This window comes from Vombatus ursinus, unplaced genomic scaffold, assembly GCF_900497805.2.
Source record: "Vombatus ursinus unplaced genomic scaffold, bare-nosed wombat genome assembly UNPS02001287.1, whole genome shotgun sequence".
Taxonomy (NCBI): domain Eukaryota; kingdom Metazoa; phylum Chordata; class Mammalia; order Diprotodontia; family Vombatidae; genus Vombatus; species Vombatus ursinus.
Window position 1 is genome coordinate 17,495,037 of NW_020941065.1, and position 12,498 is coordinate 17,507,534.

Consider the following 12,498-nt stretch of genomic DNA (forward strand, 5'->3'; position numbering starts at 1 on the left):
ATCTTCTTAGAATCCTGGCTCAAAAGCCCCCATCCCAACAGCCTTGACCTTGCTAGCCCTCTCACTGGCTCAGCATCATATATTAAGAGCCTGGATTAAGAAGCAAAGAGAAGGCCTTGGCTCTGATGCATCAGGGAAGCTAGTAGCTAAGGTAGGCACAGCCCAGCTCTTACCTCTAAGCTCTAACCACAAGACAGCACCACCTCTTACATAAATATGACTGCATCTGGACGTTCACATGGAAGGAGGGCAGGCCCAGGCAGCCGGAGCTGAGGGGCCTTGGGAAAAGGAAATGAGAAGCTGAGAGCTGCTCCTACTTCCCCAGGGGAATGAGGGACTGGCAGAAAAAGGAGAATTGTAAGAATGATAGCTAGCTTGAAGGTTTGCAAAGCCATTTACATACATTATCTTGTTTGCTCCTCACAACAACCCTGTGAGGTAGGTGGTGTTGTGATCTCCATTTTACAGATGAGGAAACTGAGGCCCAGAGAGGTGAAGGGAAGTGCCCAGCTCGTTACACAGCTGGTAAGTGTCTTATGCATGATTTAAATACAGGTCTTCCTGATTCCAAGCCCCAAACTCTATCCACCGAGTCACCTAGCTGCCCGAAACCAAAGGAAGAACAGAATGGGGAGAAGGTGGATGGGCATTAGAAGCAGCTAGGTCTTGGTCTAATTCAGCTAGCCTCAGCCTGACCTAACTCCCCGAGGAACCCGTCAGACCCCAAAGAAAGAATGAGGCATAAAATCTGAGAGGATGGGGGGGAGGGGAAGTGGGGTATGAGGTGGTAGAGGGGTGTGGGGGAAGGGGGAGTGTCTGGGGAGGGGAGGAGAGGAGAGGGGCTCTTCTGGCTAACAGCTCCCTCCAGTGATGAGAAAGGGGTCCGCAGGGTCACTGGAGGGGTGAGATCTTCAGGGGAATCATGATACGAGACTCCATGTTCCGTACCAGAGGGACTGTGGAAAGAAAGGATCAAGGTCACTGGGGCTGTGCAGAGGACCCCTCGCCCTCATAACTAGGGACTTTTCTACAGTGACTTAAAGCTTGAGAAACCCTTTACATCCATTATCTCACGGGCTATTGCCCCATGAAGTCCAAGGTACCAATAGAGCTCTGACGTGGCATTCTCTTCAATGCTGCCACTAGCAGCCCATCCCAATCAACTCCTGTGCAGGGCCTCCCATAAGTTCACCCCCAGGAGTCTGCCCAAAATGCTGGAGGCATTCCTGCCATGGTATGGGCACCCAGAGGCATGCAGGCTGTCCCTGGCTATCCTTGGCTGTTGCTTCATGACTGGCGCTCTCTCCTTTTTCATCACCCACTTCTTAGATTCTATTCTTTACACAGATTTGTCTCTGGAACCGTTTCCTATGTAATTGCTGTGGTTCATCCAATAGGCACCCTTCCAGTGCCCTTTTGGACCGGTCCTGTGATTTCATCAATTTGTGAGTAAACTCCCTCTATCAATGCAGATCAGCAATTGGTCCACAGAGAGCTGCTCAGAGTGGAGAGGTCCAGTGATTTGCCGGGGCCACACGATCATTAAATGGCAGAGGTGGGATTTAAAACCATCTCCTTCCTGACTCCCTCCAGAACACCTCTCTCTCATTACAACACAGTGAGGACCCCAGCTACCGTGCCACACGCCTATCCTCCGGGGCAGGTATTAGCAAACTATCTCCTGTGTGCCAAATCTGGCCCATTGCCTGTTTTGTGTGCTCTGAGAAATAGGAATTGTTTTTCCATTAAATGTAAATTATTACATGTACATGTAGCATACATATGTTAAATTATTACATGTACATTAAATGTAAAACCATTTAAAAAATGTAAAAACTATTCTTACTTCACTGTCCATACAAAAAGCAAGGCAGCGGGCCACACTTGGCCTACGGGCCATAGTTTACTGACACCAGCTCTAGACAGATCAGGAAACAGCATGGGCTGGTGGAAAGAGCCCAGAGCCCAGAACTTGGGTTCCTGCCCTGGACTCCTTGTAGTTGTATGTCTGGGAAAAAACTGCCTCATCTCTCTGAGACTCCATTCCCTCACTTGTAAAATGAGGATAAGATTTGTATTGCCTCTCTTTCAGAGAAGCTTGTGAAAAAATACTATAAATGATAACTCTTCATATAGATATTATCCAAGCTCCCTCCCATGGGGAGACCACAGGATGGAACAGAAATGGAAAGAGGAAAGGGCTGAGCAGTGACCCCTTCACTCGATGGAGAGGACCATATAAGTGTCTAGTAAAGGTACCTTAGCCGAGTGTCTTACATTTGGTAGATGTTGCGTAAATATCTGATAAATGAATGAGTGAATGAATAAATGAGGGACATGGGCCATTTGCTGGGGCTGCCAATAATTACTATAGGAGAGCCCAAAGACGCTAGAGCAGTTATAACTCTCTCATCTATGTGTTCAGGCTGAGACCCCACCTAGCCACCTGCTGTCAAGAATCAAGCAAACAAGCAACAAGCCTTTATTAACTGTCTACTGTTTGCTAGGACCTGGGGATGAAAAACCAAAAATGAACCAGTCCCTGCTCTCAAGGCACTTACATTCTATGGGGGGGTGGGGAGGAAAGAGAACAGACACACACACAAATATGAAATGTCATAAATCATAGGCTCATAGATTGAGGGCCACAAGGGGCCTTAGAGACTATCTAGGTCAAATCTTTCATTTTACAAATAAGAAACTGAGTGACTCATACAAGGTCACACAGCTAGACAAAAACCTGAATTCGAAGTCAAGTCCTCTCTACTGCACTACATTGCTTCTCACCAGCTCTCTCCCCTGCCCCAATAGAATTTAACCCTCTTGAGGACAGGAACAATTTTCTTTTTGTCTTTGTATCTTGAGTACCTAGCATAGTACCTGGGAACTAATAGGCATTTCCTAAATGCTTATTGATCTGTTAACAGCAGTCCTATTTCTGAGGGTGGTGGTGATGAGGTCAGATGCTGAGAAAAGTTGGTACCTTACCTGTGTAATATACATTCTCGTCCCAGCCCCTCTTCCTCCAGGCGGCATTTCGAGTTTCCTCCCGGGACTGCAGGTCTTTATAGGCTAAAGGAAGAAACACGATGTGTTTGTTAAATTGGGATTTCAGGGCCAGGTGGTTTTTATGTCTCTTCTTAAGCTCAGGAACATCTGTAGAATCCCCAGAAAGACATCTGCTTTGGGTCCACTTTACTGAGGAGCTAAGACCCACAGGCTCAGCATCTGACACATAGTAGGTGCTTAATAATTATTTACTGTCATAACCTATATTAGATCGTTTGCTGTCTTGGGGAGAGGGTAGGGAAGGGAGGGAGGGACAAAAATTTGGAATTCAAAATCTAACAAAACTGAATGTTGAAAACTATCTTTACATGTAATTAGGAAAAAATAAAATATAATTAAGTGCAAAAAAATGTTAATGTCTCTTCATCCCAGGGAAGGCTCAGGCTTCCAGGACATGTCTAGCTGGTCCTGGGGATTTTGGTGAAAGACAGGAAACACTCCTTAGTTGAAGGAAAGAAGACTTGGCGGGGCGGGGGGGGGGGGGGGGGGGGGGGGGCGCAGGGATAAGGAATGATAGCTGGGGCTATCAAATGGAAGAGGGATCAGCCTTGTTCAATTCGTCACTGGAGAAAAGGTCTCATAGCGACAGGGGGAGGTGCAAAGAGCCCTCTAAAGGCTTGATGTCAGGAAACACTCCACCCCCCATCCCCCACTCTCCCCACCCCCGCCCAATGAAAGCCCTTCCAAAATGGAAGGGGTTGACTAGAGAGGCAATACTCTCTGACTCCTTGGAGGTCATCAAGCAGAAGTTGGAAGACCATTTGTTGGGTATATGATGGTATGAAATCCTTTGGTGTATGGGTTGGAGGTTGAGGTGGGGCCCCTGAGGTTCCTTCCATTTCTCTCTCTCTTTTTTTTTTCCCCTGGTTGGACAATGGGGGTTAAGTGACTTGCCCAGGGTCACACAGCTAGTGTTATGTGTCTGAGGCCAGATTTGAACTCAGGTACTGCTGAATCCAGGGCTGGTGTTCTATCCACTGCGCCACCTAGCCCCCCCATTATTCCATTTCTCAGACTCAGTGATTCCTACCTAGAGGAGTCAGCTCCTGTCTTTGCCAAGCATGGGGCATCAATAAATTCAAATGAAAAGAAGTCCTGCAGTCACCACTGGGGTGGGACGAAATACCAGCCTGAATATACCATGGGCTGACCTAGTGTGCCCATGAGTGTCTGTAATGGGCTCATGGCCACCTTTATCCCTATTGATATCAGATTACCAAATCTAAGTCTATGTGTAACGTATCTTACAAGGATAATGGGATCATGGAAAGTGCATGGACTTTGGAATCCATGGAACAAGGGTCAAAATCCAGGGTCTGCCACTGGCTTAAGGAAGAGTTCCATAACCTCTCAGTGTCAATGTCTGTGAAACTGAAATTAAAATATGTTGAATTCCTGAGTTGTCACAAGGCCAAAAGGGAATATTTATGATGATGTAATCATAGAAATGGGAGATGCTACTGTGGGTAGGAGGGGTTTGTTCGATTATAACATTCTAAATGGAGAAGGATAAGTCTGGTCATGGAATTTCTGAGTTGGAAGGGATCTCAAAAGGAATCCAGTCCAAGGCCCAATTGAATAAAAAGCTTCTCCAACAACATTTCTGACAAATGCTCCATTGTCCAGTCTCTGCTTAAAGATCTTCAAAGAGGAGGAGCCAGCCTCCCACCTCTGGAAGCAGCTCATCCTACCTTGGGGCAGCTGTCACAGGCACTGGGGTTTTCTGACATCCAGCCAAATCTCTGTATCTTACAATCCTCCTGGTTGAGCCCTCTGGGGCCAAGCAGAACAAGGCTAATCCCTCTTCCACATGACAGCCCATTGCAAATACTTGAAGACAGCTTCATGTATAATCCTCCTTTTTCTGTTCTACTTTTTATATGTAAATACAAATGCTCATTTTATTGGGGTCGGTTAAGTTCAGGGAAAAAAAAAGAAGACAGACATCAAATCCCCACTAAGCCTGATCTTTTCTAGGCTAAACATGCCCCGTTCTTTCTCTGTCTTTTCAATTCTAAATTTATTCAGATCGTTTCGGTTTTCCATCACCTTCATTTCAGAATCTATCCCTACCCAGCCACCTGTCACTATGAACAAGGGAGAAAAAAAGGAAGAAATAAATGCAGGTACACACACACACATCAAAGTCTGACAGTATATTCAATAATGTACATCCACAGTTCTTTTCATCAATTCTCATATGGTCCGGTCTCCTGTACTCTCACCATCTTGGCCCTCCACCCTCCTGTCCTTCCTAAGATGTGACACAGGACTCCAGATACGGTCTGAGCAGGGAAGAATAAGGTGGGACTCACATGTCCCTTACTCTGGAACATAAAGGAGTCTGTGGATAAATTTAAGGGGGGGTCTGTGAAATTGACTGGGAAAACAATAATATCTTGGTTTTGACTCATTTCGAACTGAAATTTAATTATTTGTTTCAACCACTTACAAACATTCTGAGGAGGGGTCCGTAGGCTTCACTGGATGGCCAAAGGGGGTAAGAGGGTCCATGATACAAAAAAGATCTAGAACCCCTGTTCTAAAATGTGTTGCCTAGATGTGGACTGATATTTTCACTTACTTACTTATAATATCCAGTATGGCTTACATCCACATACAGGAGAGCACATTCCAGGCCCCAGTCCACCATCTACAGGGCCACGGGAAGGAAACTATTTCTCTTTTCTAAGTTCCCAAGATTTTTCTTCCTCTTTTGTCTTAGTCAAGCGAGCCATACTTCAGAAAACAGGGAATGGGTAATAGATTGCTCCTCCCCAGTCGCCTCTAACCCACAGCTAGCAATGAAGACAGGAAATGAGAGAAAGATCAACCTACCCCAGAGATGGTGGACCACATAGAGCTCTCCAATCTGGGAGAAGAAGCCACCCACGGCTTCCTGGTTTTCCTGACGGTACTTGATCGCGCGGGCCCTGGAGGAGGGCAGAATGGAAGTTAGGAAGAGGCCATAGTTTAGCAGTTGACCTGGCCTGGAGCCTGGGTACAATATAGTCTGAGCTCGTGGGGTTGGGTCAAGGATGCCAGTCTCAGAATCAAGAGATATGGGTTCCAATCTGAAGGTCAACTTTTCCCACCTGTATCACTGTGGACAAGTCACTTTCAGGTTTCTCCAAGAGAAAATGGAGTTGAGGTCAATTAATCGGCTCACCTCACAAGGTGATGGGGTGGGACTCAAATGAGGTGAGAGGCAGCTATTTGGTGCAGTGGATAGAATGCTGGGCCAACAGGCAGGAAGACCTGACTCCAGACACTTACTAGCTGTCTGACCTTGGGCAAGTCATTTAACTTCTGTCTGCCTCAGTTTCCTCATCTGTAAAACAGATATCATAATAGCATCTACCTCCCAGATAACATTTGCAATATATCTGAGGATAAAACGAGATAGTATTTGCACAACTCCTTGCAAACCTTAATATTCTATAAATACAGAGATAATAATTTATAAATGCTATCATCATTATTATTGCTATCATGGAGATCACATGCTTTGCAAACCTTATAACCCTATGTGAATGCCAGTGAGTACTAAACTTGTTCTCAAAGTTTAGTGAGGGGAAGAGCAGAAATATGGAGATAGGGAGAATGCTACTGCTGCCTTGGAGACTGACAAGTTAAACCTGTCACCTCTTCCATCTGAGCCCTGATCTGCAAGGGGAGACACAAAAAGGTGACAGGGTGCCAAGGGATTCGGAAGGGATTATAAGAGAAGTCTTAGTGATCATAGCCCACAAATTGGCAAAGATGGGAAGAGACAATGTTGGAGGGGCCATGGAAAGACAGGAATATTTACACACTGTTGGTAGAGCTGTGAATTGGTCCAATTATGGAAAACAAATTGGAATATGCTAAGACAAGTTATCCAAATGTGCATATTCTTTGACACAGATCATATACCTCATGAAAGTCAATGACAAAAAGAAAGGTTCCATAAACACCAAAATAATCAGTGATGGACTTTTTTTCTCTTCTTTTTTTGAGGGACCAAAGAATAGGAGACAAAGCCGATGCCTATCAACTAGGGAATGAATGACTAAACTAACTACGGCACATGAACGTGATGGAATAGGATTGTGCTGTAAGAAACGATGACTATGAAGGATTCAGAGAAGTATAGGACAACTTCTATGAACCAATGCACAGAGAAGTAAGTAGAACCAGGAAAACAACATAAAGAATGACTATAAGGAAATGGGAAAAAAGAAAAAGTGAAACTAAATTCTGGGCAACTAAAACGATTATGTTTGGCCCTGAAGAAGATATATGAGAAGGTACCTCCCTCCTATCATTGCAGAGGTGGTGGAGAACGGGTGTGAAACGCTACATAGTATATCAGATTTGGCAAATGTTTTGGTTTAATTTTGCTCAATTGTTTCCTTCATCATAAAAGATGGTTCTTTGGCAGGGGGATATGTTAGAGGAAAAGATTGGGAAATGAAGGGATGTAAAACCAAGATAGCAATACATTATTCGCTTAAAAAAATAACAAAAAGTCTTGGTGAGACAAGAATGGTCTCCCCCACCCCCATGCTCTTTTCAGGCCCAGCGCTCCTACTCACCAATTGTTTCCCCACTCAATCATGGTCCCTGGCTGAAAGGAAACGTAAGGGATTAGTAAGTACAGACATTGGCTTCTAACATTAACCTCAGCTCCCAGGCTAATAAGAGACACCAAGAAAAGGGACATTAATCTCTCCATCCCAGAGACCTCAGTTCACCTTAATCCTGGACCTTCTCTCAGCATTAAGTGGAACTATGACTCTTCTTCCTCATCTAATCAATTCTACTCTTTTTTTTCATGGTCACATCTTCCAGAAAGCCTTCCCTGATTTCTCCTGTCAGAGATGATTTTCACTCCTCTGATCTCATACAATACTTTGCTAATGAGCTAGCTGTCCTGCACTGCAACGTACAGAGGCAAAAATCATTGCACAATAATGAGCCTCAGTGTCCGCTATCTGTAAAATGGGGGATAGCAATACTGGTGCCATCTACTTCACAAGACTTTGTAAAACTTCAAGCACTTGACAAATGGGACTTACTCGCTGAATGTGGGATCGGAATGGGGGTGGGCTGGGCTGAGAGCACAGTGGTGGCCAGATGCAGAGTTATAGGGACCTTCAATATCCATGGCCTCTCAAATCTGGCTCTGAGAGGGGAAAAGGGAGAGAGTGGGGCAGGGAGGAAGCCCAGAATCACCTTCAGCTTGTAAGTCCTTAGTTCGTAAATGTTGGGGCCCTCACGAGGCTCAGGCTCATTCCAGAAACTGAATTCCAAAAGCAGCTGGTTTCTCCTGGACAGCAGCATCTTACTCCTCTCCTTCCGGAACTCCAGGTACTCCTGTTGGGGCAAACAGTAGGATAACTCAGGGGTATGGGGCAAAGGGGAGAGAGCCTAGCCTAGCCATGACATAAGAGGGAGACCAGGGGAAGGTTGGATTTAGCCTAGAACACTGTCTAAGTGTCTAGCGAAAGTACTGAGCCTAGTACCATAGTGCCTTACACATAGTAGGTATTCTATAAACAATTATTGAATAAATGAATGAATGATGGGGCACAGGACAGCTGCCTGAGTTGCTAATTGAAATGTCAAAAAAGGAAAAGGCAAGTAACTCAGGACTCAGCAAGTATATGGAAGGAAGGGTGGAGGCAGCTGAGGGATAGAGTGCTGGATTTGGAGTCACGAAGAATAGAGTTTGAATCCTTCCCCAGTCACTAACTAGTTTAAATGTATGACCCTGGGCAAGTCATTTGACCTCTGTCTACCTTAGTTTCCTCATGGTATTATCCTATAAAATGGGGCTAATAATTAGCACCTGCCTTCCAGGATTGTTGTGAGGATCAAATTTATATTTACACACACACACACACACACACACACACACAAAACTTTGCAAACCTTAAAGTGCTATACAAATGATAGCTATGATTATAACTTAAATCTCTTTCAGCCTCAGTTTCCTCAGCTGTAAAACGGAAACTGATAAAGCATCTACCTTAAAGGTAGTGCTAATAGGTAGGGAGATGTTAAGATTACTCTTCAAGTCCTAAGGGACTAAGACATAACAAGTTTAAGGGACTCAGTAGCTTTAGTAGCCTCGAATTTAGTGTCAGGAAGACATAAGTATGAATCCTGATGGAGACACTGAGTAGTTGTGTGACTCTGGGCAAGTTAATCACCCTCAATTGCAGGTCTGGAAAAGTAGCATTCAGCTCACAGGGTTGTTAGGAAGCTCCTGAGATAATAGTAATAAAGTGCTTCACAGATATCAAAGTGCTACATAAATGTCAGTTATTAATAATAACAACAGGAAGAAAAGTCTTATCTACATGGGAGTTACCTTATGTGTAAGGGGGAAAAAAGCTAGAAAAAACCTACCATTGGTTGGGTAATGGCTGAAAATATCTTTTGTCAATGTAATGGATCCTTATTGTGCAACCAAGATAAGGAATACTAAGAAATACTGCAAGACTCATTCATTGGAAGTGAGGCAAAGGTAGAGCCAAGATGGCGGAGTAACAAGAAGTATGGCCTAACTCCCCCCCACCCCATGCCTCCCTCTCTTCTCCATGAAAATCTAGAAAATGCACTAGATTGAGTAATTTTTTCAAAATCACAGTGAGTCCTTTTCCCAGCCTAGATCAACATAGGAAGACAGACAGAAAGGACATTGAGGATAGGGTCTGACCAGGAGCCCGCAGAGTGGAGTATTCTGGCATGCAAGGACTAAAAGAGGACTGAGATTATATACCAGAGCAAGGAAAAGTCCCAGACCCACACTAGAGATGAGTTGTGCACAATGCAGGATAGGTGCCATCTGCAAGCTCTGTTGATCATGACCCACTTCTGGATCAGAGATTAAGGGGAAACTGAGGAGAGAACCTGTGCCTGGAGAGGCAAGGGAAGAATTCCAGAGAGACAAGCAGTTGCAAGTCCTGGACTATGCAGTGAGCTAGGAATGTGTTTAGAAACAAAACAGTAGCTATGTTCCTTAGACCTCAGGAATGGAGAATGGCCTCAGCTCCATCCTCTAGCCCAGTCTGAAACCACAGTGGAAAAATGAAGAAAGGAATTCCAGACCAAAGAAGAGCCTTCATTTCAGTCACTTTGACCACGAAGAACTTCCATGGATTGCTGATAGTGACTGAGTCTAACAATAGTCCACGGAACTTCCAGCCAGAAGCAAGACAAGTGTTGGGCAGACCCAAACCCAGGTCAGGAACTTGAAGAGCTTGGAGCAGGAAGGCACTGATCAGACTTTGCTCTCAGGAATTTTGGGAACAGCTTTGGGTCCTCAGCCTGAGCTCTCCTCAAGAGCCTAGAATAACACAACATTCAATACCCCAGGAAAGGAGCAGAAGTACTCAAGGACATAAACTCAACTGAGATATTCTCCCCACAAGTGAATATGGTTCAGTTTCATTATCAACTCTGAAGTCAGGAAGGAGGCTGGAAGAATGAGTAAACAAAAAAAGAATCCCACCATAAAAAGCTCTTATCATGACAAGAATGCTCAAGACACAAATCCAAAGAAGAAAATGACCCAAAACATCTATGAGCAAAATCTCAAAGAAAAACACAGCTTAGACACAAATTTAAGGAGAATTCCTAGGAAAGATGAAACAAAAGTTTTTAAAAGAATTAAAAATGATTTTTAAAACCAAATGAGAGCTATAGAAGAAATATTTGAAAGAGAATTAACAGATTAGCACAAAAGGTACAAAACCCAAACAAAAGAAAAAAAACTCGGAAAATTAGAACTGGCCAATCAGAAGCTAATGACTCTGCACCTGGCATAGTGCCTGGGACTGTAGGCACATAATACAGGCTTAATAAATGCTTACTGACTGATATGACAATACAAAATATTAGAAGAAAAATACTAGGGAAAAAAAAAATCAAAGAAAATGTAATATAAGTATTTCATAGAAAAAAACAATTGACCTTGAAAGCAGATTGAGAAGAGAGATAACTTAAGAATCATTGGACTACTTGAAAGCCATGATCAAAAGAAAAGACTAGACATCACACTTCAAGAAATCACAAAACAAAATTTCCCTGATCTCTTAGAGCCAGAAGGTAAAGTAGCAATAAAAAGAATCCACCAATTACCTCCTAAAAGAAACTCCCAAATTAAAACTCCCAGAAATATCAAAGCCAAAATCCAGAGTTTTTGAGTCAAAGAAAAAAATACTACCAGTATCTAGGAAGAATCGAAGCAATGAGGAGCAACAGTTAATATCACAAGACTAAGCAGCCACCACTATGAAGGAGCAAAGAGTTTGCAACATGATATTCCAAAAGGCACAGGATATAGGCTTACAGCCCAAAATAATTTATTCAGTAAAACTGAATATAATCCTATGGGGAAGGGGGAAAAGAATGAACCTTTAATGAAATGGAGGATTTCTAAGCCTACCTGATGAAAATAACAAAAATGAGTAAAAACTCTGAAATACAAGCACAGCAGGCAAGAGAAATACAAAAAGTAAACATGAGTGGGCAATCATAATAAACTAAACAAAGATAAACTGTTTACATCTAATATGTATCCCCTCAGAAGTTTATCATCATCAGGGGTCATAAAAGGATTCTAATTAGACAGAAGCCCTGGGAGTGATTGTTATGTTTTGATGACCTTAAAAGAAGAATAGAAGAGGAAGAATACATGGAGGTTAGAAGGGAGAAGAAGGAGGAGGAAAATTATCTCACTTAATTAGAGTACACAAGTGAAAGTCTATACAAATAAGAAGGAAGGAATAGGCATGAGTGGGTAACATTTAAAACTCACTCTCATATGAACTAGTCAAAAAAGGGTGAAATACATAAACAGTTTGGTACTTTCATTCAACAGGTTAATAGGAAAGAAAGGTAAAAAGTTAGGGGTAGAGTTAGGGTTGAGGGAGGGGTAGATTAAGGAAGGTTTTAGTCTTAAGCAAAACAAACTCTAAAGAGGGGATGGGAAACAAAAAGAAGGAAAGGCAAAAAAGAATAGGATAAAAGGATATATACAATTAATAACCATAACTGTGAATGGAATGAACTTACCCATAAAAGTGAAGAGAGCAAAATGGATTAGAAAGCAGAATCTAACTGTGCTTGTTAGAAGAAACATACTTGAAACAGAAAGACATACAGAAACCTGAAATAAGGGTCTAGAACAAAATCTATCATGTTTCTGCTGAAATCAGAAAAGAGGGCTGCAATCACAATTTTAGAAAAAATGACAGCAATAGATTTAATTGAAAGAAACAAACAAGGAAGCTACATTTTCCTGAAAGGTACCATAGACAATTAATTAATATCAATACTGACTATATATGCACCGAATGGCATAGCACCTAAATACTTAAAGGAAAAATAAATGAATTACAGGGATAATTTTATTCCACAAAGGGCAAACCACAGCAC

The 12,498-nt window shown here is 43.0% G+C and overlaps 1 protein-coding gene across 1 annotated transcript in view; it reads right to left on the reverse strand.

The window, feature by feature from the left end:
* Positions 1-533: 533 nt before the first annotated feature.
* The window catches only part of NIPSNAP1 (nipsnap homolog 1), a 40,005-nt gene continuing 28,040 nt past the window's right edge, over positions 534-12,498 (reverse strand). Inside the window, exons 6-10 of the mRNA XM_027863106.1 lie at positions 8,287-8,427; positions 7,647-7,678; positions 5,908-6,002; positions 2,989-3,072; positions 534-956 (exon numbers count right to left, since the gene is read on the reverse strand). Of these exons, the coding sequence (XP_027718907.1) occupies positions 892-956; positions 2,989-3,072; positions 5,908-6,002; positions 7,647-7,678; positions 8,287-8,427 (417 nt within the window). The 3' untranslated portion in view covers positions 534-891. The remainder of the gene's footprint in view (positions 957-2,988; positions 3,073-5,907; positions 6,003-7,646; positions 7,679-8,286; positions 8,428-12,498) is intronic.